Genomic DNA, 27,990 nt, shown 5'->3' with positions numbered 1-27,990 from the left:
AGACAACACAGTTAGACAAAATGCGTTCAAAGTATTGCGCTTATAACAAAACTGAGTACACAAACATTTAAGAATTGAACGCGGAATAGGTAATTTTAAGCACTTCAATTATTTTGTGTATGTACCCATTTGAAATAACAAGAAAAATTAACTTTCAAACATCATTATGGGCTCATAAACTTGTTTGCTAGAAGCGCCGGTGTTTCATTTGGGCAATGATATTATACGTCATAATAATATGGTATACAAGTCATTCATAAGCAAACAGTGATGGCCCTATTTTGTTTTGAGTGGTTTACCATTACCAGCAAGAAGTTCAACATTTGGACTTATTTAATAAGTAATGTAATATAATAATAAGTAAAAAAGTATAATAAGTAGTTTAGTGACTTAATAAGTAATTTAAAAAGAATATAGACAATATGTATAAGAGGCTCTTGACAAGTAAGGATTAAATTACTTACATATTAATATTGTAATTAATGATTATTTATTTTTTTTAATTCCTCTCACTCAATGTTTAAAATTTACATATGTATATCTTTACAAATAAGCTAATTTGTATATACATGAAATACAAAGAAATTAACATTTCCAGTATTTGTCCGAGAAAAAAAAAATTGACAACGCCATTTAATTATTTTTTTATTTGCAATATTCTACATGTATGTACAAATATTTGGACATCTTTTATTCGATTTAGTTAAAATTTTGTTTATTTTACACAATGTAGGGGACGTTTTGCATGCTACAACAAAAATAAGAAATGGTATCAAAGTACAAAGTATCATCATTTCAGCCTATCGCCGTCCACTGCTGAACATAGGCCTCTCCAATAGATTTCCAGTGCGACCGGTCCATTGCCACCTGCATCCAACGAGACCCAGCGCTTTTTACTAGGTCGTCGGTCCATCTAGTAGGTGGCCGTCCCACACTGCGTAAGTAAAAATAAATTACAAAGTAACAATAGTACAAAAGTAAGAAATGGTTCTCACTGGTGGTAGGATGTCTTGTGAGTCCGCACGGGTAGGTACCACCACCCCACCTATTTCTGCCGTGAAGCAGTAATGCGTTTCGGTTTGAAGGGTGGGGTAGCCGTTGTAACTATACTGAGACCTTAGAACTTATATTTCAAGATGGGTGGCGCATTTACATTGTAGATGTCTATGGGCTCCAGTAAACACTTAACACCAGGTGGGCTGTGAGCTCGTCCATCCATCTAAGCAATAAAAAATAAAAAATAAATAAAAAAAACTACCACCGCATCGGAAACACGACCCACTGAGAAGATCCGGCGAGAAACTCAGTGGGCTGTGTCTATGGGTTAATTCGCTCGTCAAGCCCTTCGTCGCAAGCGACGGGTTCGACGAGGACGGTGACTGGTGCTTGTGGTGCCTAAAAGCACCGTTAATGGATCAGGAGGATATCTGCCCACGACCCTCGGCGTAAAAGTCATCGTCGCTAACTACTAGAGCATCGAGTCAGAGGAATTACATCGTGACATAAAATTGAGACCCGCAAAAATTTTAATTTCCGTAATTATCGGTGGTAGGACGTCTTGTAATTCCAAACGGGTAGGTAGCTATTAAGAAAATATATTTTAAACTCAATTAATACTAAAAAAAATAACACTGTCTTATGTTTTAAAGGGAAATTCCACTGTACTGATCGATTTCGCTAATAATTCCAATACAATCTCTTTCGTTCTTATTTTTATTTTCACGGAAGCTTCGTTGCCTCTGTAACAAAATATAAATATAAGGTAAATTACATATTTTTTTCAATACCTAAATCGTTGGTAGCCTAAGGGGCTATTCCAACTTCACGCGGACAGGTAGGTGAGCTCACGGACTCAACCTGGTAGAATTGCTAACATTAGCCCTAGCAAGAGCAGTGCTTCGCTGAATCTACTACCGGATCGGAATCGCGACCCACTGAGAAGATCCGGCGAGAAACTTAGTGGTTTGTGTCTATGGGCTAGTTTGCACGTCGAACTCTTTCGTCGAACTCTTCGTCGAAGTCGACGAGTTCGACGAGGACAGTGATCCGGGGGATCCGACAAGACATGTTTTGGGCCACACCGACTTTGCTTTACCCGTCGCCTTTTTTTATTTTCATTTATTGCCTAGGTGTGTGGACGAGCTCACAGCCCACCTGGTGTTAAGCGGTTACTGGAACCCATAGACATCTACAACGTAAATGCGCCACACACCTTGAGATATAAGTTCTAAGGTCTCACTATAGTTACAACGGTTGCCCCACCCTTCAAACCGAAACGCATTACTGCTTCACGGCAGAAATAGGCGGGGCGGTGGTACCTACCCGTGCGGACTCACAAGAGGTCCTACCACCAGTACAAAAACCGCCTGAGTCAGATATGTAAATATAAATATAACATTGACGGCAGGGCGGACGTCTTGTGAGTCCGCACGGGTAAGAACCACCACCCCGCCTATTTCTGCCGTGAAGCAGTAATGAGTTTCGGTTTGAAGGGCGGAGCAGGCGTTGTACTGTAAAACTGGGACTTAGAGCTTTTATATCAAAGGGTAGCGCCATTTACGTTGTTGATGTCTATAAGCTCTGGTAGCCACATAACACCAGGTGGGCCGTGACCTCGACCAGAAATCTAAGCAATAACAAAATATTTTTACTGTCTCATGTTTAACAAATTAATTTTTCGAATACTACAAAGATTTTGTAGTTACGGAGAGACTGAAGCATTTTGTTTGTCATTTTGGACGTACATGTGTACAAGAGTAACTGAAAATACGAGTCTGCAATTTCTCGACGTTTCCTGAGCAGTTATGCCAACAATTTCTTATTTGTTCAATTTATTTTGACAAAATGCCTATTCCTTACAAATATCTGTATATAAATAGGCAATGATAAAAGAGTTGAGTACAGTCTACTTCTATGAGTGTTAATTATTTTTTGTTTTATACAGTCCATTAAAAAAAAGGATGATAATTTAAAAAATAAATAAAAAACGCCTAATGTTATAATGTTCTCCTCTGTTTTTAACCGATGTACTATTTTTGATTTCCTTTAAATATTAATTATTTATTGTTAGGAAACCGACTAAAATTCCTTTTTCTAATCCACGCCATCTATCGGCATAATGAAGAAATGTAACGCGCCTCCTAGCGGGCGAAGAAAAGAACTAGAGTCGACGCTTTCGAACCGCGCGCGCGCCAAATTAAAAAAGTCTTTTAATTTAAAAATACTGTTTTTCGCAAACTTTGCGATTCAACTTGTGCGTGTGTCCGTGTATCTTAAACTCCAGCATCCAGAACAGGGCCCCGGGGACAGAAGACCACAAAATATAGAAAGCAATCATTTGTGAGTTACCTTCCCCTTTTTAGTCGGTCTAGTTTTCTGGGAATTTAAATTTAACTCAACAAACTTGTTTACACAACATTTATTACACTTCATGTAAAATTTACATTGGCGGACTTAATGCCTAAAGCATTCTCTACCAGGCAACCAAAGTTCCTTTAGTAGTTGCTATTAATGAGGTTCAGTATAGTAGTAACAAATTATTTAATTTAATTTAAAAAAATTGTTGATGAGATTTCAGTTTTGGAGTTAAAAAATGACCCTAATTATATCATCGGTAACCAAGAGGTGCATGCCCTTGATGACCTCTATTTTGAGATTTTACGTATTTTTCAAGAACATGATTCGCGTTCGAAGTCATCGAAACAGGAAAACAAAGGCGCATCGGAGCGCGGCGCTCAGCCTCGTTTGCCTAAAATCGAATTGGTTCATTTCGACGGTAGATTAGAAAATTGGATCACATTTCGTGATACTTTTTCCAGCTTAATTCATACCAATACAAGTTTAGGTAATATTGATAAATCCTATTACCTATTGTCAGTCGTAACTGGCCCTGCGCTTCAAATTGTTAAAAGTCTGCCGATATCAAACGACAATTATAATATAGTATGGACTAGCTTATGTGACAGATACGAAAATAAGCGTGCCATAGCTACGCGCTATATGGATAAGTTGTTTGCGTTCAAGCCGTTGTCTAACGAATCCGTGAACGGATTAAATTCCTTTTTGGAAACGTTTCAAGAGTGTGTTCAAGCCCTTAAGTTATTAGAAATTGGTAACTTAGCGGGATTTATTTTATGTTATATCGGATTGCGTAATATAGACCAGGTTTCAAGGCGTGAATTCGAACAAAAAATAGGTACAAACGAAATACCTGTTATCAATACATTGATCGATTTTGTCACAAACCAGTAGGCTTAGTGCGAGTTTCAATAAAAATCGGTAAAAAAACTTTTAAGTTAAACGGTTTTATTTTATGTGCACTGAAAACTACAAAATAAATAAATAGTTACTTACCTATCAACCTACGTAGGTGATCTCGGTCATTAATATCTCTGATGGTGGTGGTTGTCATAACATGAACCATGTCAGCGGCCGAAAGGCAGTTCATGAAAGAACACTAACACCAGGGTTTGCTTGGTAGGTAAACTAAGCAGCCCACACTATAACAAGTAGGTATTTTGACCTTCTAGTTCAGAAATATTTTAGTACTAGGCAGAATAGCTTTTAGGCATATTTCGAGTCAAAGCCCGCTTCTTCATATGTCTTCAGTTAGTTTGTTACTTATCTATACACAAGATACACCAAAACTTTGTGGAGTTATTCGTGGAACTTTAAAAATGTCGCAAAGAAAAAAAAAACAAATTAATATTGAAGAAAAATCGCGTATTATATCCAAGCTAGAGAGCAGAATTTCAAACAAAGACTTAGCAAAGGAATATGGTGTATCACACTCGACAATTTAAACCATTTGGAAAGAGCGATGACGATACGTTAATTAAAATCCAACGTGAATTACAAAATATCTATGCACAACAGAAGTGTTCCAAACAGACCAAAATTACAGATTTTATGTATATGCTCACAGAAAAATAATATGCATTGTACTTACGTGTAATAAACAAAATGTACATAGTTGAATAAATATATTTTTCCAATAATTCCCTATCGATTTGTTTGTACTTGCACGATACACATTATACATCACCGGTTGTTACGACTATCGGTTTTTACGACTGAATATGAGCAGTCCCTTCGATGTCGTTATAACAGATTTTGACTGTATATTGATATTTTTTGTCTTTAATATTATTTTTCTATAATGTAGCCTTGACATAGAGCAATGATTATTATAGAAATGATGATAATAGAAAGGTGACAATAGAAGTATAATAATGTTCAAACTTAAAATTTAAATAAATGATGGTCTAATTTCGACCACTGGACTACCATTAGTGGATAATAATAAACATTACATAAAATATTACAATATTGAAGTTTACCAGAAAATAATAATTTTGGGTTGAGCCACTTTCATTCTAAAGGTACAAAATAGTATTGAACACGTGACATTACCCGAATAATTTGCAAAGTAGTGGGTTCCCATTAAAACACTGTTAAAATGCGTTGTATTTCATTTAGACGGTCTAAAGCCAAAACACCACGTGCTACCAATACACGAGAAATAATATTATTGCTGCTCTCGGTGAATAAACGTCCTGCGAATCGAGTAGCATATCTCAACTCACACTCACAATTCTTCATTTTTCACCGTATAGAACGTTAACTCGATTTGATTTTGATTTATTCATTTACAATTGAACAACTAGGAAAAAAAGATGAAAAGACATTTTGGAGGGACCGCGAGGAGCTAAATTGTGTGAATTGTTTTATTTTGCCTATTTAATGTTTCTTAGTTAATGCGTACTTAATATTTCTTCGGGTATAGGTGTAATTTTGAGATCGTCTTGGCCTAAAGCTTAAGGCGTCCGGTGTATTCGTATCTTGCGATGCACCGGTGTTCTAATCCCGCCGGCGGGTATCAATTTTTCTAATGAAATACGTACTTATCAAATGTTTACGATTGGCTTTCACTGTAAAGGAATAGCATCATGTAATAATAATCAAACCCGCAAAATTAATTTGCGTAATTACTGGTGGTAGGAAGTCTTGTGATTCTGCACGGGTAGGTATCACCACCCTGCCTATTTTTGCCGTGAAGCAGTAATGCGTTTCGGTTTGAAGGGTGGGACAACCGTTGTAACTATACTGAGACCTTAGAACTAGTATCTCAAGGTGGGAGGTGGCATTTGCGTTGTAGATGTCTATGGGCTCCGGTAACCACTTAAGATTAGGTAGGCCGAGAGCTCGTCTACCCATCTATGCAATAAAAAAATAACGTTGGTTTAATAACTGTTTAGTATCTGTGAAAGTGCAAAAATGTAAAAAAATTAAACAAAACCGCTGGACGTAGCTTCGCGAGGTCTTCGAAAAAGTCCACTGAAAAAAATCTCAGTAAATAATCAGCATTTTACTGAGATTATATTTTATCCCATATTATCTGATCTCATTTCATTTCATTCCATGCCAATTGATTAATGCTTCAAATTAATCAAATCCATTTCACTCCATATTATCATTTTTCATAAAAAAAGATTAGGCTTTATGGCATGATACTTTTGCCTGTCTAGTTGGAAAAATAGAACTACTAAAGAAATACTCGATCGAAACGTTAAAACCCACTAATTTGTAACACGCACTCGCACAAATGTCATTCGTGGTACTAATTTCGGTAAAATTACTCGGTTACGAGATCACAACGTTAATATGAACTCGCACTCACAAAATAACACCGGGTACGTTTGCCGCTAGGGGCGCTGTTCCAATTGCATACAAATTTGAGCAAACTGGCTCGCTATCGAGAGCGTTACAAAACTCGCACTAAGCACACAGACCTGAATATTGGAAATGTCAATGAACACAAGTACTTTCTCGAAGCCGAGTACTAGTAAAACTTTATTCCTTCGATTCAAAATAAATCCATTAGTAAGCCTACCACTAAAAATACAAATTTAAAAACTTGTTTAGCAAGTAGTACGAGCGCTGATAAGGCTGATTACGCAAAAAAGGGATGTTTGTACTGCAATAAACCCTTTCATTCAATTTATAAATGTTTCGAGTATATCGCACTAACACCTGTACAGCGCATTAATAAAATAAAGGAGTTGCATTTGGGCGAGAACTGTCTCCGTCAAGGTCACGCGAGGTCACGCGCCTAATGAGTGCCCGTCGAAGATAACATGTACGGTGTGTAAAACGTGGTTGGAGGCGTCCGTATCGGGGTCGGGGTGCAGTTGAAGTACCTCGGCCTCATCCTGGACAGTCGTTGGACCTTCCGTGCTTACTGTCAGAACCTGGTCCCTCGTTTGTTGGGGGTGGCCGGCGCGTTAAGCCGGCTTCTGCCCAACGTCGGGGGGCCTGACCAGGTGACGCGCCGTCTCTATACGGGGGTGGTGCGATCAATGGCCCTATACGGGGCACCTGTGTGGGGCCAGTCCCTGGCCGCGGGGGTGGCGAAGCTGCTGCAACGGCCGCAACGCACCATCGCGGTCAGGGTCATCCGTGGTTATCGCACCATCTCCTTTGAGGCGGCGTGTGTACTGGCTGGGACGATGCCTTGGATTCTGGAAGCGGAGGCGCTCGCTGCTGACTATCAGTGGCGGGCTGACCTTCGTGCCCGGGGCGTGGCGCGTCCCAGCCCCAGTGTGGTCAGAGCGCGGAGGGCCCAATCTCGGCGGTCCGTGCTGGAGTCATGGTCCAGACGGCTGGCTGATCCTTCGGCCGGTCGTAGGACCGTCGAGGCGATTCGCCCGGTCCTTGTGGATTGGGTGAATCGTGACAGAGGACGCCTCACTTTCCGGCTCACGCAGGTGCTCACTGGGCATGGTTGCTTCGGTGAGTTCCTGCACCGGATCGGAGCCGAGCCGACGGCAGAGTGCCACCATTGTGGTTGCGACTTGGACACGGCGGAGCACACGCTCGTTGCCTGCCCCGCATGGGAGGGGTGGCGCCGTGTCCTCGTCGCAAAAACAGGAAACGACTTGTCGTTGCCGAGTGTTGTGGCATCGATGCTCGGCGACGACGAGTCGTGGAAGGCGATGCTCGACTTCTGCGAGTGCACCATCTCGCAGAAGGAGGCGGCGGGGCGCGTGAGAGACGCACAATCCCGCCGCCGTCGAGCGGGGGCCAGGGAGGCGGATCTCGCCCAAGCCCTGGCCCTCTAAGTGTTTCGGGTCCCCCTCACATGTCGGTCTGGGGACCGGCGAAGGGGGCCTAAGAAGACGACGTGCAAGCTGCTCTGCACGCGTTTTACGCAAGAGCATCCGGGTGATGGAAGGCCGGCTATCCTCGACTCACGCTGGTTCTGGTCCAGCGGGGTATTCCGTAGGATAGCTCACTCTAACCGGCGCCATCTAGGCGGGCTTCGGATAGCCTGCCGACCGAGAGGGCTGGTGGTCGTGGCGCCGACGACCGCCGGTCCGGCGTCCCGAGGGGGAGGGTGATGGGAGAGATGTGCTCCGCACTAAACGCTTCACTTTCCCCCCTCTGCCTCTTCATGAGTTCTGTCTCATGCGAGGTTTGGACGTTGGTTGTTGAGCGACAGGAGGTTTTAGTCAGTTCCACTCTGACATGCCCCGCCCTCCATCCCCAGTGGAGGGAGGAAGTCCGGCGATTTCCTCCTGATAAAAAAAAAAAAAAAAAAAAAAAAACGGTGTGTAAAAACAGGCATCACCACACGTTGCATGTTGATTCTAAAACAAGTGTAATTACTTCGGATTTTAATAATTCTTGCAACGATAATTTTATTAATAATAACGAAGATCGAGTCTTGACGTGTTCGACTGGATCTACAGTCATGTTGGGCACTGCGATTATACACGTATTGGACGTTTTAGGCAAATATCAACCCGTACGAGTAGTAATTGACAGTGGATCCCAATCTAGTTTTTTGACGAATGATTGTGCACAACGACTAGGACTCCCACGCCAAAAGTGTAACACACAACTGATAGGTTTAGGCGGAGCGGTAGTTCGTGATCACGGCATGGTTTTATGCAAAATCAAACCAACCACGTCCGATAATCCGATATTCAATTTAAAAACGGTTGTGGTTTCAAAAATTTCTGGTGATATGCCTTCGGTTAACTTTACAGAAAACTCGAATATAAAAACTTGTTGTTGGCTGACCCTACTTTCTATCGTTCGAGTCGCATCGAGATGTTGCTCGGCAGCGACGTATTTCCGTTTATTTATGACGGTGGAAGGTATAGTCCGTCGCGGCAAGGATTACCGTTGGCGTTAAGTAGTGTATTTGGTTACGTAATTACGGGTCAGCTGTCTTGCAATAATACGAGTAACACTAGAAATGTATCAATGTGCATGTTAAGCAGCGAATCAAAAGTCGATGACTTAATTAAATCGTTTTGGGAAACAGAAAGCTTGGTCGCTGATTTGCCCAAAAACCCGGATGACGTCATCACTGAACAGATGTTTGTAAATGATCATAAGCGTGATAGTACAGGTCGATACATTGTTAAATACCCGTTTAAGCCTGACTCTGAACTGGGAAACTCAAGGCAAATTGCGATAAAAATATATCAAAATTTAGAGCGTAAACTGTCGCGTTTACCTGACCTACGGAAGGAATATAAAAAATTTATGGATGAGTACGTTTCGCTCGGTCATATGTTTTGCGTCGGCGAGGTATCAGAAGTGGAATCAGGGTACGTCATTCCCCACCACTGCGTACATAAGCCTGACAGCAGTAGTACTCGTCTCCGTGTCGTTTTCGACGCGTCTTGTCAAACCTCAAATGATAAATCTTTAAATTCGGTTTTATACACGGGCCCGAAGTTGCAGGCCGATCTCGTGGAACTTTTGATACGTTTTCGGTTACGTAAGATTTCCTTATGCGGTGACATAATATCTAAAATGTACCGTTGTATTTTAATTGATGAGTCCCAACGTAAATATCAACACATTTTGTGGCGCGACTCGCCCAGTGAGCCCATTAAAGTGTACGAGCTGTGCACCGTGACGTATGGTGTAGCGAGTAGCCCGTTTCTAGCGATACGCACGCTACAGCAGCTAGCCGCGGACGAAGGCGCCCGCTTCCTAGAGGCTTCTCGTGCTCTGCGCGAAGGATTTTTTGTGGACGATTTAATTTGGTCTGTGGATAACTTGGAAGAGGCTCTTAAGATTCAGCGGCAATTGGTCGAATTACTAAGGCTTGGTGGATTCGAATTACGCAAGTGGTCAAGTAATAGCGATCAATTACTTAAAGAACTGCCTAGTGATCAAGTTGAGCCCCCAGTGCAATTCGACGACGGTAAAACTATGTCTATCAAAATTCTCGGTCTACACTGGTTGCCTAAAGAAGACGCATTTTCTTTTCGTACTACACATACGATAGATAATATTACGAAACGCTCAGTACTTTCACAAATAGCTAAATTGTATGATCCCTTGGGATACGTAGCCCCGTGTATTTTTCTTGCTAAGAATTTTATGCAAAAATTATGGTGCGCTCAATTAGGGTGGGACGACACTCTTCCAAAGTTGTTACTCGATGAATGGTCAATGTTTTCATCTCAAATACCGTTTTTATCGAAACTAAAACATGACCGGCATGTCTTTGTCCAAAACCATACGGTCTCTCAAGTGGTAGGGTTTTGTGACGCGTCAACGGCTGGATTCGCCGCCGTCGTGTATATTCGCAGTCAAGACGTGCAAGGTAACGTTAACGTTAGCTTACTGTTATCGAAATCTAAGGTCGCGCCCTTAAAAACAGTATCAATTCCACGTCTTGAATTAATGGCTGCTCACTTATTGTCAAAAACTTTACGGTACGTAATCGATATTTTGGCCAAGGAAGTAGAAATTGGTGAGGTACTAGCTTTTACTGACAGTTCAGTTGCATCAACATGAATAAATACACCTGCGTTCAAACTAAAAACTTTCGTCGCCAATCGTGTCGCTAAAATTAATGAAAGCTCGACAGAGGTACAATGGTTTCACGTGAATGGCACTGACAACCCCGCCGATGTGTGCTCTCGCGGCGCCACGCCAGCCGATTTGCTGCTGATCGCAGATCAGTGGTTCCGTGGCCCTCGATGGCTATACGAGCCACCGCATACGTGGCCTGTCAGATCGATAACAGAGTTCAAAGGTGAACCATTGGAACTCAAACCTCTTAAAGAAAACACTTTACTTAGTGAAACGTCAAATGTGAATACGGACTTTTATTCAATAATACTTAAATTTTCAAACTTTAACAAGGTACTGCGTATATTCGCCTGGTGTTACAGATTTATAAATAATTGTAAAGCTTCTGTTGCTAATAGAGTAAAGGGTTCCTTACTTACTTCTGAAATAAATAAATCGCACGATAAAATTATTCAAATTGTTCAATTAAAATATTTTGAGGATGACATTAAATCAATAAAAAAGGAAAATCGATGCTCGCAAAGCCTACGGAAACTCGACCCGTTCATTGATAGCCGTGGTCTCCTCATGGTGGGGGGTAGGCTTTCACACGCGGATTTGCCATTTACTCAACGTCATCCCTTGATTTTGCCCAAAAAATCGCATTTTACAAATATTTTGATAGATTACTATCACAAGGTCTATTTACACACCGGGCCTAGATCTGTTCAAAACATATTAGCTCAAAAATATTGGATTATAGCCGCTAGGTGTGTGATACGATCGCGCCTTTCTAAGTGTGTTACGTGCTTTAAGAATAGGCCCACTATTAATCAACCTAAAATGGCCTCATTACCAAAGTGTCGTTTAGAGTCCGATATTTATCCCTTCCAACATACTGTCGGTGTTGATATAGGAGGTCCATTTTATACAAAGGAATCAAATAGGCGTAATGCGAAAATATCAAAAGCCTATTTATGCTTATTTATTTGTTACTCAACACGTGCAGTACATCTTGAAGTACTCTCGGCGTTGACTACTGAATGCTTCTTGGCTTCGTTCGATCGGTTTACGGCTCGACGCGGACTGTCACATACGGTCTATTCTGACAATGGCAAAAATTTTGTTGCCGCTGGCAGACACCTGAATAAAATATATCAATTTTATACTTCAAATCAAAATCACTTGACTGATCAGTTCACCATCAGAAAAGTAACGTGGAAATATAATCCTCCAACTGGTAGTCATTTTGGTGGGATTTTCGAAGCTGGAATCAAATCAGCTAAATACCACTTAAAACGCGTAGTAGGTACACGCACTTTATCGTTCGAAGAATTATCTACCTTATTTTCTAACATAGAAGCGATTTTAAACTCGCGCCCTCTGTGCAGTTTATCTACCGATCCTAGTGAATTCGATGTCCTGACACCGGGACATTTTTTAGTTGGTCGTCAATTGGTTTCGGCTCCAAGTTATGATATCTCTGATGTATCTACTAATAATTTAACGCGTTGGCAATGTATTAAACAAGCCACATTGCATTTTTGGCGTCGTTGGAAACTAGAATACTTGCATACATTGCAGCAACGTCAAAAGTGGTACGTTGATGCTCCTAATCTATCTATAAATGACCTGGTACTGATTCACAATGATAATGCCCCTTGTCAACAATGGAGCTTAGGACGTGTAGAACAGGTTCATCCCGGACTTGATGGGAGGGTTCGCTTTTTTTTTTTTTTTTTTTTTTTCCTACCTAAGCTGAGAGCCTTGAGAGGCTATGTCAGCGTAACCCTAACTTTAGTAGGTGAGCTCACGGGGCTCAAACCTGACGATGTTGCTAACACGAACCCTAGCAAGAGTCGTGCTTCGCAGAATCTACCACCGGATCGGAAACGCGACCCACTGAGAAGATCCGGCGAGAAACTCAGTGGGCTGTGTCTGAGAGTTAATTTACTCGTCGAGCCCTTCGTCGCAAGCGACGGGTTCGACGAGAACGGTGACCGGTGCTTGAAGTACCTAGAAGCACCGTTAGTGGATCGGGCGGAAGAGGGTTCGCGTTGTTACGGTTCGGACGCAAAATTCGAAGCTAAAGCGCCCTGTCACAAAACTGAGTCCTCTCCCTAAAGAGTAGGATGAATAACTTATTATAAATCTATTTAATTCATTTCATTAATTTTATATTACAACTACATATATATTTCATTTAAATTTATATATACAGTCCATTTCGCTCAAAGGCTAATCGTATTAGTTTTTTTTTTTTATTTTTTTTTTATGATTATATGTTTCAAGCAAAATTACATAATTTGCAAAGCCCATTCATATAGGTTAACATTCTAGATATAATAACGTTATTTTGTGTTTACCTATTTTGAAATCATTGTTGATTTCGGTGGGGGGAAATGTTAGGAAACCGACTAAAATTCCTTTTTTTCTAATCCATGCCATCTATCGGCATAATGAAGAAATGTAACGCGCCTCCTAGCGGGCGAAGAAAAGAACTAGAGTCGACGCTTTCGAACCGCGCGCGCGCCAAATTAAAAAAGTCTTTTAATTCAAAAATACTGTTTTTCGCAAACTTTGCGATTCAACTTGTGCGTGTGTCCGTGTATCTTAAACTCCAGCATCCAGAACAGTGCCCCGGGGACAGAAGACCACAAAATATAGAAAGCAATCATTTGTGAGTTACCTTCCCCTTTTTAGTCGGTCTAGTTTTCTGGGAATTTAAATTTAACTCAACAAACTTGTTTACACAACATTTATTACGCTTCATGTAAAATTTACATTGGCGGACTTAATGCCTAAAGCATTCTCTACCAGGCAACCAAAGTTCCTTTAGTAGTTGCTATTAATGAGGTTCAGTATAGTAGTAACAAATTATTTTTTTGTAAATCTACTGATTTTTTCTTCTTATTTTCTTCTTTTTTAAATATAAATAACAAAACGCGAAGTGTTACAAACAAAATCTTTGGGTGTCGTTTATTATGGTTGAATTCTGGATCATTGGACGAGCACTAGCATATTAATTATATAGAGTAGCTAGACAAGCCTTACCTGTTATAAAGCACAGCAACAATGGTACCATGTGGCGTTAAGAAAGCTACATTTTCTATTGATCTCGAGAAGATTCTTTTTCTTTCATGAACCTTGATCCGCACTGAACCTCTTGGTATGAACTTTGAGAAGTGACCGATCGCATAGAACATCGGCTGCTTCACAAACTCCCCATTTTCGGGGAAAACTATGATCGGGGAATCAACGAAGTTCTTGGCCCAATTCGGCCCGCCATTGACGTCTAAACACAAATTCCAATCTATCCAGCCGACCACATTATGATTTAGATCCTGAAATTTAGACATTTGTGTACATAAATAAATTGGAATTATTTAAATAGATACATTAATAAACTATTTAAATTAAATTAAATGAGACAAAGAAGATATCTATACATATAAATAAAATTGGAGTGCCTGTTTGTAATATTGAAACACCCGCTTTTTAATACATGCATATGAATATAATTACGGTACATACAACAAAATAACATTTTTTACAATTTTTGTCTGTTTATCTGTCTGTCTCTTTGTTCCGGCTAATCTCTGGAACGGCTGGACCGATTTTGATGAGACTTTCACTGATAGGTAGCTGAGGAAGTAACTTAGGCTAGGATCTAGGAGTAATTTTTTTAGACTAACTTCGCCCTGCGGCGTCACCCGCGGTACAACAATAACTGCGGGTAAAATCGCGGGACTCCGCTTTTTCCGAAGCGAAGCGAGGGCGGGTCGCTAGTATTAGATAAATTTGACCTCCGTTTTCAACAGAACAACATGGGTGAAGTGACATTAATGAAGTCAAAGTCAATTAAACATTCATTGTTATGGATAATAGAAAAAATGGTGGTTTTACCGGTAGTAGGACCTCTTGTGAGTGTGCACGGGTAGATACCACCACCCTGCCTATTTCTGCCGTGTAGCAGTAATGCTTTTCGGTTTGAAGGGTGGGGCAGCCGTTGTAACTATACTGAGACCTTAGAACTCATATCTCAAGGTGGGTGGCGCATTTAGGTTGTAGATGTCTATGGGCTAAAACAACCAGGTGGGCTGTGAGCTCGCCCACCCATCTAAGCAATAAAAAAAACCAATATCCTTTTGTTAAAATTAATATACTTTAAAATTTCAAATGCCCGTTTGTTATTGACCACGAAAATTGTAAAGAATTCGACAGGTCGTTCATAAAATTAATTACAATATAAAATATATATATGAAGATACAAGATGCGAAATTAAACCGTAAAAGTATTTTTAATTACACTTAATATGTACACTGACTTTCGAATCATTTAAAAAAAAAAACTCACTGTTATAATGTCGTTTATATAGTTTGCAGCCCTCGTCCAGGAACCGAGCTCCACTTTATTCTTCTGCCACGGGAAACTTCCTGAAAAGACGCTATACCGTTTATTGACGTGATAACGTATTTTTTTTAACTTGACAACGTCTTAGAATACGATGGAGCCGGCTGCATGCACGAAAAAACATGACTCATGCGGCGTTACCTCGCTCTGAGGCGTTCCATTTAAGGCTTGAAGTGCAAGCGAGAGCGCGCAACGAGCGACAAAGAGGCACATTGTAAAAAAATATATTGACATAATTGTATTTATGCGTACAAATAAATGTAACTTGATCAATTCAGTAGTGAGTTCCATTTACCTCCTTCTCTATATCCATACAATATATCTATCAAACAAAACAAATTAAAATTTTCTTTTGAAAAATGATACCATTCCATCAGTATTTTCTTATGAGGTTTGTCACGTTTAACTATCGTCAGTAAACCGACTTTACAGACAACCGATTTTTTTTAAAAAGAATTTGGCTCCAACGCCTTTGGCATTGATTTTGCCAAAGTCAAAGTATGTACAAAAATGACAGGTGCTAAGAGAGAAAAAAAATGATAACGTCATATAAAACACTGAACACCGATTGAACGCACGAAAAAGTGTCACGTTCCGCCTGACCCTGAACGTGCAAGCGAGAGCGCGGAACAAGCGATAGAGAGGCCTGATCGGCCCAAGTTAGGCTCTTTCAAAAGCTTTTCAGTGTTTTTTTTTTTAAATTACAAACGTACAGCTCACATTCACAGTATTAGCATCAGTGAAATTTTTTAACAATTTTCTTATAAACAGCTTGCAAATATCTGATAAGCTATTGTGAGACCGCTGGGGCTGTAATGGTCGTATTTAGCCCTTCACCGAAACTGGATTGGAATAGGGGATTCTTCAGTCAACAATGCTATGTATCTATAGCCATAAAGAATAATTGCCTTTAATGTACTTTAGCACTTCGCTCTACCTTTGAGATTCTCTGCTTTTATTTTAATTGCGATGTAATGGTGATGGAGATCACGGCCCGACTGATGTTAAGTGATTACTAGAACACAATTATATCACAAAGCGTGATAACTTGATACATGGCGTCGGAGCCTCAATTTTATTTTGTACCGGTCATCCCACCCTTGAAATGTGACGAGTTTGATTCTTACAAGACCTTCCTTCATTGTGGAAATCGTTCGGGAAAACGTGTTGAGTACATATTTTCGTAGCGAATAAACATTGGTTGTGGGATTCGAACACCAACACTGTTTTTTTTTCCTGCCTACGCTGATAGCCTTGAGAGACTATTTCAGCTTCTCCTTGACGTATAGGTGAGCTCACGGGGCTCAAACCGGCAGTGTTGCTAACACTGGACCTAGCAAGAGTAGTGCTTCGCAGATTCTACCACCGGATCGGAAACGCGGCCCACTGAGAAGATCCGGCGAGAAACTCAGTGGGCTGTGTCTATGGGTTAATTTACTCGTCGAGCCCTTTGTCGTAAGCGACGGGTTCGATGAGGACGGTGACCGGTGCTTGTGGAACCTAAAAGCACCGTTAATGTATCGGAAGGATCCGTAATGACGTGAGGGCACTGTAGCATCGCGTCTTATCCATTAGGCCACGACGAGTTCAATACAAAAGAAAAATGCACCTTCACATGCTTCGGTAGCCAAAATAAACTTATCAGGAAACGCTTTGGAAACCTCTGTCAATATATAGGCAGGGGTGATGAAATCTGTGTAGTAATGCACGGCTATGCCGTCTATATAATCCAAGGTTTTCGGGTTCTTTGCGACCATCTGAAAAAGGAGGTAAGTAAGAAATTTTACAAGTTTCAACATTATCTTAGTTGTTAAATTATCTAATATTTTTGAAGTTATACTTCTTTAGGCACATTATGAAAAATTGATGAGAGTGAAATTTTACGATGCGCGCGCACCGTGACACAAAATTAACAGAATGAAGATGCCCACTGAATCGCTCATTACAATACGACCGACGTAACTTGGCGAGTCTGAATATAGCCGCAGGTTTTCCGAACCGTACCGAGAATTACCGAATTTATACGATGTCTAGAAAAGGGTTGTCCAATATCCGTGTTTGAGGATGTTGTTTAATCGATTTTTTTTCAAATTGATTAAAATTTAAATAAAAAAAAAGAAATAAATTTAATAAAAATAAAGAATAACTTCTTACGCGCGTACATAAGTACACCCACCCTTTTTTGACGTTCACGACCTGTGCTATTGAGTATTCGGTCTTATGTCTCGCGTGTCAATGATCTCCGGTATTTTTTTATAATCGTACGATCCATGCGCTCGTCCGTTTTACATTGAAAAAGTTACTCACATAGTTAAACCAGTAAGGTATTGATATTCTCTGATCATCAACAGCTAGTATTTTTGTATTTTTGTGCGTCGAATTCCTAATTGTCGGTCCTAAATTATTTATTATCCATTTTGCCTGCAAAAAAAATTAAATTCATTTTATAAAAAAAAATCAATTGCGTTGGTAGTATGTTTAACTTTGGCTTAATATTTTTTTTTTGAAAGCAATTTGAATCGCGAATGTTTGTGATAACTACGAGTAGAAGCGTCCTTATAAGAATCGGTCATTTGAAATACACTCTTACGAGCAAATATTTAATTTACACACAATATTATTTACCTTGAGATAGAAGTTCCAAGGTCTCAGTATAGTTACAACGGTTGCCCCACCCTTCATGCCTAAACGCATTACTGCTTCACGGCAGAAATAGGCGGGGTGGTGGTACCTACCCGTGCGGACTCATAAGAGGTCCTACCACCTGTGATTACGCAAATTATAATTTTGCGGGTTTCATTTTTATTACACGATGTTATTCCTTCACCGTGGAAGTCAATTGTGAAGATTTGTTAAGTATGTATTTCATCAGAAAAATTGGTACTCGCCTGCGGGATTCGAACACCGGTGCATCGGTACATACGAATCCACCGGACGTCTTATCCTTTAGGCCACGACGACTTCAAGGTAGCTGCCAGTTCTTCCGTCTTTGATTTAATTTGAAATTTAACTCGAATCAATACAACATAGACCAGTGATCGACAATCGGCGGCTCTTTGACCCGGCTCGTCCACGAAATATTTAGTTCAGGCACGGAATATTATTTATTATATTACGTAGTAAGAGATGAATAAGCATTTTTGAAAGACAAGGCTTTACAAATCATTAAATACTATAAAATGAAGCTTCCGCTATCTGTTCGTTTAGATAAGCTATTCAACGGATTTTAATGCAATTTTCAGCAATATATAGTATTATCAAGAGGAAGATTTACACATGATATACATATATTAAATTACACAAAAGCCGAAAATCCTATATTGCACCCTGCGAAGCCGGGGCAGGTCGCTAGTATATGAAAGAAAAAATTTCTCTTTGAACAAATTTCGATTGTGTGCTATCTATATTTTTGGCTCTTTTGGTCGACAACGCTGGTCGGCAACCTATATAGATTTTAAATTCAATATTGATCTGTCTGCTTGCTAATTATTTACCATTTGATCTTGTGTCCATCCTAGAGTATTAAAAGAGTCCAAGCCAAGCATCCCTGACAAGGGTTCATTCGTGGTTGTGATCGCCCAAACCGGGATTCCTTCATCAGCGTACTTTTGTATAAATCTATAATACAATTATAATTGTTTTAGTGGACGCGACTCGACGACTCTAATACATTTGTGTTTTTTTTTAGGTTTGAGAGATTCTGGAGGCCCTTCGAGTTTTACCAGGGCAGGTGGGCGAGCAAGGGCTCAGACAGGAGGGATGGGATTTGCTAACAGCTACCCGAGCGTCTCCAAATAAGACATAACAACTCAAGAGTAGCTGCTTCGCGAATGAATCTACTACCGGATCGGAATCGCGACCCGCTGAGAAGATTCGGCGAGAAACTCAGCGGGCTGATGCTTTTAGGTTAGGTTGCATGTCGAACTCTTTGCCGAGCTCGACGAGTACGGTTACTGGGGAACATTTGTGTTCTGTGCTATGGCTACTAAAAACAAATACATTTGAAGTAAGCACACTATAAAAAAAATTCTTCAACAAAAACGGTCTTCACAAGCTGTAGATATAATTAAAACTACTTTTTACAGTTTAATCTAGCGTTTTTATGCTTATCAAATCCAAACCAAACAAACTACAGTACCTCAAGATACTATTAGTAGTTCGTTCTGTATAAAATGAAACGTAGCATTTTAGATATATTGTTATGCCGATGAGAGTAACGCCATCTGCCACCAAATAGCAGAAATCAATATTTAAAAGAGGGAACGCTCGGGGAGTATAACGCCATCTATTGTCAAAAGCGAAAACACATATCGAAATGACGATATAAAAGAATAGATGGAACACAACACAATATTGAAATGTCGATAATTCCTTAATCGTCGGTAACGACCACGAAAACTAAAGTATTCGGAACGGAAATGACATGAGAATAAAAAACGCGAGATTAAGCCGTAAAATTAGTAAAAGTAGTGACGGTGACCAGCGATTCTCAAACTTTCTCAGTCGCGTCACAATTTTGACTATTTAAAAATGTGACGGCATTCAAAAGTACTCACTTATGTATGTGTAAAATAGTATGATAATAATTGTATACGTCAAATTTGCCGGCACTAAAAAGTGCGCGCCACAATGTTTGAGAATCACTGCTTTAGACAAACGAAGCGGTATTCTCTATATTATAATTACCCGACACATTAAACTCAAAGTATTTTTTTATGTCCCGCCCTCTATTCCTAATCTCAAAATATCTAAAACAAAATTCGCCAGAAAATGTTTTAAAGCGAAATACAATAAAAGCTCTTTATTCGCGTTTCGCAAATATGCCGCGGATACAGAAACCGTGAGTACGGAATTGTAATTTACATTTGTAGGGGAAGCGTTTCGCGCGATAAAATGAAAATAGTACTTACATACGGCGATATAATTTAAGAGCATACTTCAGGCATAGTACACCTATTCATAAGGTCTATTTTACTTTTTTATCAGTCTATTTGACGAAGCGTGTACAATGAATAATCGGTTGGGTACCTTCATATTATTATAGAATCCTTTTTTTTCAATGGGTATGTACCGATGTACCGATTAGATCCACGAATAATTAAATCTTTAGGAAATGGGATATAATATAGTATAGGAATTGGGTCGCATTTTTTAATCCGCGATTTTTGAAACCGTTAATGAAGGAAGCGCGAATAAGGGGCTTTTACTGTAATACCGCCGGCATCACATACTTCAGATGGTAGTCAGCGTAGGTCTGGAAATATTCAGGTTTGAGCCTGCTGATACCCGAATACCGGTTGTTCGTTTTCATCCAAGGTGGCGGAGACCAGGTCGTAGCGACTATGTGGATCTGTTTCTTTGTGGCACTCATCGCTGATTTTATCAATGGAATCTGCATTTCAGATATGTGTATTAGTTATCGTTTGCTGGAAAAAAGGACCTATTGATTATTCTACGGGCGTCGAGATTTGTTTTGAGCCTTCATGGTCCGGTATCAGAGCTCTTATCTATCTCGTGATGCCATATTATGTTTCGTTTGGCTACCTGTTAATCCCATTAAATTTAATCTGCGTGTCTCAAGACGAAAGGTATTTAAGCGATAAACAATTTTACATTTGTTTTATTATAATAATTTATTGCGTTATTAACCTTACAGTAAATGTTCAACGATCTTTTTCGAGGCAATGAGACCTGCTAGTCCTCATAAAAGTCTGTTTTTGAATATATTCAGTTTTGACTGCCGCTCCTCAAGACCGGCTTTTTAAGCCGCGTAACCCAGTCAACGTGTTAATAATGGTGGCAAACAATTTGACATTGACCATTAATGATGATAATTAATGGCAGTTTCATTTAAAGTCTTACGGCAAATTTACGTGGCAATAATTTTAGACGGCATTTCTGAAAACCAAACTGTGTATAACCTCCTCATTTTTGATGGCTCGTAAATTCTGGTCACACTACTACACACTATTACTCCTATTACTTTACTGGTGGTAGGACCTCTTGTGAGTCCGCGCGGCTAGGTACCACCACCCGGCCTATTTCTGCCGTGAAGCAGTCATGTGTTTCTGTTTGATGAGGCAACCATTATAATACGGAGACCTTAGAACTTATATCTCAAGGTGGGAGGCGGCATTTACGTTGTAGATGTCTATGGGCTCCAGTAACCACTTAACACCAGGTGGTCTGTGAGCTCGTCCGCCTATATATGCAATAAAAAAATATATATTACGGAGCCGTTAATTTGTTTTTGTAATGTAATCAAACGCCTGAAATGATTTTGCTCGCAACGATATAAACATCTCGCCTTATACTGGTAGTCTTCTTTAGCTAGTGTGAAGTTACTTAGCGTTGCATCATTTTCCGGGAATTCGTTGTATGCGTACGGATGAGTTGAGAAATCCGATCCACCGATCGGAACACGTATCATGTTATACTCAAGACCGCTACGGCTGAAGTATGACCTATGGAAAAAAATATACGTCACATTTCGTATTCACATCGGGAATATAATTCAATATAAGCCTTCAGGCATTGTTGTAACTATCGTTATATGAGATACAGGATACATGAGATACAGATATCGGTAGGCAGCGGTTCGGCTCTGCCCCTGGCATTGCTGAAGTCCATGGGCGACGATAACCACTCACCATCAGGTGGGCCGTGTGCTCGTCTGCCTACAAGGGCAATAAAAAAATAAATAAAAAAAATACACATACACCGGAGCGACGGTGACGGTTCATGAGCTACAGTGATCACTTATCATCTGATCGGCTGTCCGTTCATCTGCTTACAATAGCAAAAAAAAAACTATATCAAATTTCAATTAAATTACTCCAACCAAACATGCAAGTGTTCCTTTTTATAGTATTTCAGTAAGGCCCCTAGTTACAAGTCGCGATTGCGTCATGATTAATATTGGTCCAACATTGACCTCCTTCGAGATCAAATTCAATAAAATTGAAATCATTAAGTTACAAAGAAAGTTGCTAGTCTGTCTTTTAAATAGTAATAAGTTTTTTTTTATTTTTTTTTTATTGCTGAGATGTGTGGACGAGCTCACAGCCCACCTGGTATTAAGTGGTTACTGGAGCCCATAGACATCTATAACGTAAATGCGCCACACACCTTGAGATATAGTTCTAAGGTCTCAGTATAGTCACAACGGCTGCCCCACCCTTCAAACCGAAACGCATTACTGCTTCACGGCAGAAATAGGCGGGGCGGTGGTACCTACCCGTGCGGACTCACAAGAGGTCCTACCTCCAGTAATTACGCAAATTATAATTTTGCGGGTTTGATTTTTATTGCACGATGTTATTCCTTCACCGTGGAAGTCAATCGTGAACATTTGTAGAGTACGTATTTCATTAGAAAAATTGGTACCCGCCAGCGAGATTCGAACACCGGTGCATCGCTCGATACGAATGCACCGGACGTCTTATCCTTTAGGCCACGACGACTTACTAAATACGATATGATTAATGAAAGAAAGGAAAATATTAATTCACCACATCCGCAGTGCACACAATAAGGATTTCGCTTAGTGTTATTTTCATATTTGACGCTTTCAGTGGCGCTATTGAAAAAACTTGACGACTTAGCTTCAGACCATGTTGGATATTTTGTAGCGAATATACTGATTAGACTCGCTAATATTATTTGATTGTGGTCTTAAAGCTGGAAATCAAACAGCTGTCACCTAAACCTTATTATAGTACAGTATTAGGAGTTTGACGTTGAAGAATGAAAGAAACTTTCTTGGAATCCCAATAGCCGTATAACAACGGCTATCATAATCACACCCAAATCAATAAATCTCCTAAAAGAAATTAAATTATTCTCTATGACACATGCAAAGGTACATTACTCGGTAAGATGATTCTGCAAGTTTTGCGACAAGCTCTTCCAGTGAATACCGGCAGCGTCAGTGACGGCCCCACCGAAGCCCTCGATCGTTTGATGTCTCACGCTTGGTTCTATTACTAATGTCGTCCCACATTGCGCTATAACAGAGACCGAAATTCCTACATTCGGGAAACGAAACTGAGATCCTTTTTTTTCCTACCTAAGCTGACCTGAGCGGCTATTTCAGCGTAACCTTAACTAGTAGGTGAGCTCACGGGGTTCAAACCTGACGACGTTGCTAGCACGAACCCTAGCAAGAGCCGGGCTTCGCAGAATCTACCACCAGATCGGAAACGCGACCCACTGAGAAGATCTGGCGAGAAACTCAGTGGGCTGTGTCTAAGGGTTAATGAGATCCATATTTCTAAATATAATTCATTTTATTTCAGTTCAGTAGTTTCAGTCAATTTAAAGCTTGTCTAGACAACTCGGCCGGTTTGTGGTCCTTAGGGGCTGAACGTCTGGGCCTAGTGTTGACCGCAGTATCCTACTTTGTCCGTGCTCTGTTTCGGGTAGGGATCGGGCGTCAGGCGAAAGTGCAGAGAAATCATTTAGCGTTCATTGAGGCTTTAAAATGCTCGGCCATGGTCTTTAACATCTTCGACCACCAAATCCCACATATACCAGGCGTCCCTTAGGTACAGGAACCATGTAGGACATTTTTCCTCGTCCCGAAAAAAATAGAACCACAGAATATCTAAGTCAACTCACTTAAATTATTATACGGGTTTAATGTTCCTCCAGTTTTGCTGAACCGCAAGCCGCTCTGCAAAATAAAATTTTAATTTAATACCACTTCGTAATACACATCCACATCGTCTATTGAATTACACATTCGATCTAATGTCTTGAATAAAAGCCTCACAACTCAAGATCTACGCTTACCGGGTTCAATCGTATATCTATACCATACATTCCGCTCAAACACACACGAAAATAGGCAGTGGCTTGGCAAACAAATTATTAGCCTTTTGGGTGATGGCTCATTTGCCGAATGTCGAAAAGGTGCATTGTCTTAGAAGCTTTATTGGCAATTCAAAGGCATTCCTCGAAGACGATTGGTAAAAACTAGGTAATTAATATTCGTCGGTCAGCAAATTACCTACCAGAACAATCTAACGTAACCTTAACTGACCTCGGATGTGGTGTAGGTGTTATATGCGCCTAAAATCGGAGGTTCTCTCGTCACAGTATCGCAATACGTGTCGTTACAAACACAAACAATCGCATCCGATCCTCTCGCCTGGCATACGGTATCTGCAGACATTTGGTTTCTGATTAGGGCTATTTAAGTTTTCGCTAGTTAGATAGACGCAGAAATATTTTAAATCGATTTCATTAAGAGTGCCATAAAGTATAAGACGCCGGGTGTACTCGTGTCGGATGATGCGACTATAGCAACAGTAAAATAATGGAAATTTACTGGTGGTAGGACGTCTTATGAGACCACACGGGTAGGCACCACCACCCAGCCTATTTCTGCCGTGAAGCAGTAACGCGTTTTGGTTTGAAGGGTGGGGCAGCCGTTGTAACTATACTGAGACCTTAGAACTTATATCTCAAGATGGGTGGCGCATTTACGTTGTAGATGTCTATGGGCTCCAGTAACCACTTAACACCAGGTGGGCTGTGAGCTCGTCCAACCATTTAAGCAATAAAAAAATAAAAATACATTACGAAAATTCAATATCATATCTGAAGGCATTCACACTGCAATTCCCATGGCCCTTAGCAACCACCTAGTGACACTATTCATCTCCTCATCTACAACACTAAATAAATAATACAAAATTAATTACATTTTATTTTTAATTAAATTTGTTAATAAGTCTCTTACGTTTTAACAACAGAATAACTACAAACATTTGTTTTAATAGTCGAATAGCAAATAATTAAACAGCTATAAAAACATCGCGCTGTACGCTTTGTGTTTGCTAGTTTATAATAAATTACGTTTTTATTGGTCTAGACCGCGAATGCAGCCGTTTTACTATAGAGATGAGACTTAGAACTCATGTCACAATGTGGGTGACGGTATTTACTTTGTTGATTTGGGCCATAACCATTTAACACTGGATGGGCCGTCAGCTCCATCCAACTAAGCGATAAAAAATATTCAGCAAATTGGTTTTTATCTGCCTGAATATAAAAATAAACTGTAGCCGTCTTGACCTGTGGATTGTTGAAGCTATTCGTTGATACACTACAAAAATAAACGTAATCTAATTTTATTTATCATACGTAGGTACCTATATAGTGACGCAAAAGAAACAGTTAAGCTAAAAACTTGTTTATAAAATTGTTTATAAATAAACAACTAGTTCTCTAATAAGTACAATTGAAAATAAAATTCCTTGTTTTACTAAAATAAATTTGAACTTTGAATTCTTTGATTCATGAAATCAATAATATTTGCAATGCCCAATGTAATATTTACATTTTTTTTTTTTTCCTACCTAAGCTGATAGCCTTGAGAGGCTATGTCAGCGTAACCCTAACTTTAGTAGGTGAGCTCACGGGGCTCAACCTGACGATGTTGCTAACACGAACCCTAGCAAAAGCCGTGCTTCGCAGAATCTACTACCGGATCGGAAACGCGACCCACTGAGAAGATCCGGCGAGAAACTCAGTGGGCTGTGTCTGAGAGTTAATTTACTCGTCGAGCCCTTCGTCGCAAGCGACGGGTTCGACGAGAACGGTGACCGGTGCTTGAAGTACCTAAAAGCACCGTTAGTGGATCGGGAGGATCCGAGATGACGTGTTTTGGGCGACGTCGACTGCTTTCCATTCTGTCCGCAGGATCGGGAATGTAGTTACCGGCGGCCACGATGAGAGGGTTCTCGTGTCGTGCCGCTTTATCGAAGTGGATATTTACATGCAACTTCATGGGCAACCTATTGGATATATCTTGATCTTGATTAATTTTAAGTTTCTTTATACAAACATTATGAACAACATACCAGAAAGAGCTCCTTTCAAAGATGCGTATAATATTAACAAAGAAATGCAAATTAAAATTTTCATTTTGTAAGTCCGTTAAAAAGCTCTAAATCGTATTATTCCCTTAACAATTTACGATTTCTTATTACAAATCACATTTTACAAGCAAAATACGACTGTGTATTAAGTAGTCTCAACGGCTACCATGAATGAACTAACAGCTAAATGGTCATTTTGAAATCTCAACTCATACGAGTATTAGGGTTGTCACTGTATTGGATTATTTTATATAAACAAAATTTATTTTAATGTTTTTTTTTAGCTATTTTTTCGATACTCTCCGAATCTTCACAATCTTCAGCATCAGCCTTTGTCTTTCCACTTCTGCCTTCACAGATTCCTTGTGTGGGTATTAAAGTATTTCAAAATCTATTTGTTACAAAACTCATGTACTGCTGTTACTGCTCTAAACTACTACTGATTTAAAAATACTAACAACTGATTTAAAAATAACCTAATCAGATTTGTACAATAGCCCAGCCAAGACTGCGACTCAAGAATGATATAATTTGGGTAATGGTATTTGGGTAACTGGTTGTAGGACATTTTGTGAGCCCGCATGAATCAGTGCAATGTGCATCACCCTGCCTATTTCTGCCATGAAGCAGAAATGTGTTTCAGTTTGACGGGTGAGGCAGCCGTTGTACTGTAAAAACTGAGACTCAGAAGTCATGTCAGTCAGATTGATGGCAGCATTAACGTAGTTGATGTCTATGGGCTTCGTTGACCCTTAACACCAGGTGTGCCATGATCTCGACCATCCATCTAAGCAATAAAAACAAGTAAAAGGCGATGCTTTCCCACAAGACTTGGTCCAACAGGCTTCGTGTACCTAAAGATTACGTCATTTGTAAGTATTAATGTGCTCTCACGCTGTGCGTAAAGATGAAAAAATAAATAAAGAAATACTCCGACACTATTGCTTATTATTTTTTTATTTGCTTCGATAGGTGGACGACCTCACGACCCACCTGGAGATAAGTGGTAACCGGAGCCAGTAGATAACGTAAATGCCACTCACCTGTGACATGCGTTCTAAGGTCTCAGTATAGTTATAACGGCTGTCTCAACCTTTAAACCGAAACGCATTACTGCTTCACGGCAGAAATAGGCAGGGTGGTGGTACCCATGCGGACTCACAAGACGTCCTACCACCAGTAATAACTGAGTTATGGAAAGGGTAGACAAAAATTAAGTAATTAGAAAATATAAATCTATAATATAACTATTAAATTCGTTAAATGGACTAAAACTATTTATCGACAACCGGAGATTAAATGTCACGATGACTCGTCGCTGGGTCAAAAGTAATTTTAGTCTCGATAATGTTATCTCGAAACACTTAGGTAAACGGGAAGTTTTAAGTCAAATTTGTAAATATACAAAATCCTAAGTAAATAATATATATGCATGTAGATGCAAATCATAAGCGAGACCGAACGTTTTGATAAAAAGTAAATATGGTAAACTCTTTTTATTACTTAAAAATATATGTATAGTATTTTATTATTTTGCGTAGACACCGGCACGGTCGCATCGCTCAATACAAGTTGACCAGACGTCTTATCTTTTAAGCCACGACGACTTCAGAATAAGCTATCAAGTGAAATAGCAACAAGACCAAGTGTCAAAGTAATTATGTTACATATTGTCTTACCTATTTTTTGAAGTGAAAACTTATTTAGAATCGTTGTGATTTCAAACCGGATGCAACGGAAAAAGCGACAGTAGAAAGAGACGGACACATGCATTTATAAGATTTAACGTGGGAGAAAATGAGATAGGAAGCATTACAGTGTTTTTTTAATACAGCGCCATCTATGAGGTGGTTTATTAATAATGTTTAT

At 39.9% G+C, this 27,990-nt stretch overlaps 1 protein-coding gene and 1 long non-coding RNA gene across 2 annotated transcripts; both read right to left on the bottom strand.

Annotated features, from left to right (window-relative positions):
- Nucleotides 1-1,580: 1,580 nt before the first annotated feature.
- On the bottom strand, nucleotides 1,581-26,300 carry LOC114247702 (lysosomal acid glucosylceramidase). Its single transcript, XM_028180718.2, has 12 exons — nucleotides 26,104-26,300; nucleotides 24,279-24,400; nucleotides 23,855-23,909; nucleotides 23,106-23,241; nucleotides 21,543-21,699; nucleotides 20,467-20,627; nucleotides 18,730-18,853; nucleotides 17,543-17,656; nucleotides 16,845-16,992; nucleotides 15,179-15,258; nucleotides 13,876-14,165; nucleotides 1,581-1,739 (listed from the first exon to the last, which is right to left on the bottom strand). The coding sequence occupies exons 1-12, from the start codon at nucleotides 26,165-26,167 to the stop codon at nucleotides 1,637-1,639; spliced, it is 1,554 nt and encodes a 517-aa protein (XP_028036519.2). The 5' UTR covers nucleotides 26,168-26,300; the 3' UTR covers nucleotides 1,581-1,636.
- On the bottom strand, nucleotides 11,126-11,954 carry LOC149501339 (uncharacterized). Its single transcript, XR_016324415.1, has 2 exons — nucleotides 11,823-11,954; nucleotides 11,126-11,263 (listed from the first exon to the last, which is right to left on the bottom strand). It is a non-coding gene; the product is annotated as an uncharacterized LOC149501339 (long non-coding RNA).
- Nucleotides 26,301-27,990: the final 1,690 nt, after the last annotated feature.

The sequence above is a fragment of the Bombyx mandarina genome, chromosome 16 (assembly GCF_030267445.1).
Source record: "Bombyx mandarina strain Sakado chromosome 16, ASM3026744v2".
Classification (NCBI taxonomy): Eukaryota; Metazoa; Arthropoda; class Insecta; order Lepidoptera; family Bombycidae; genus Bombyx; species Bombyx mandarina.
Note: the sequence above shows the minus strand (reverse complement) of the source record. Positions and strands in the feature narration are given on the sequence as shown.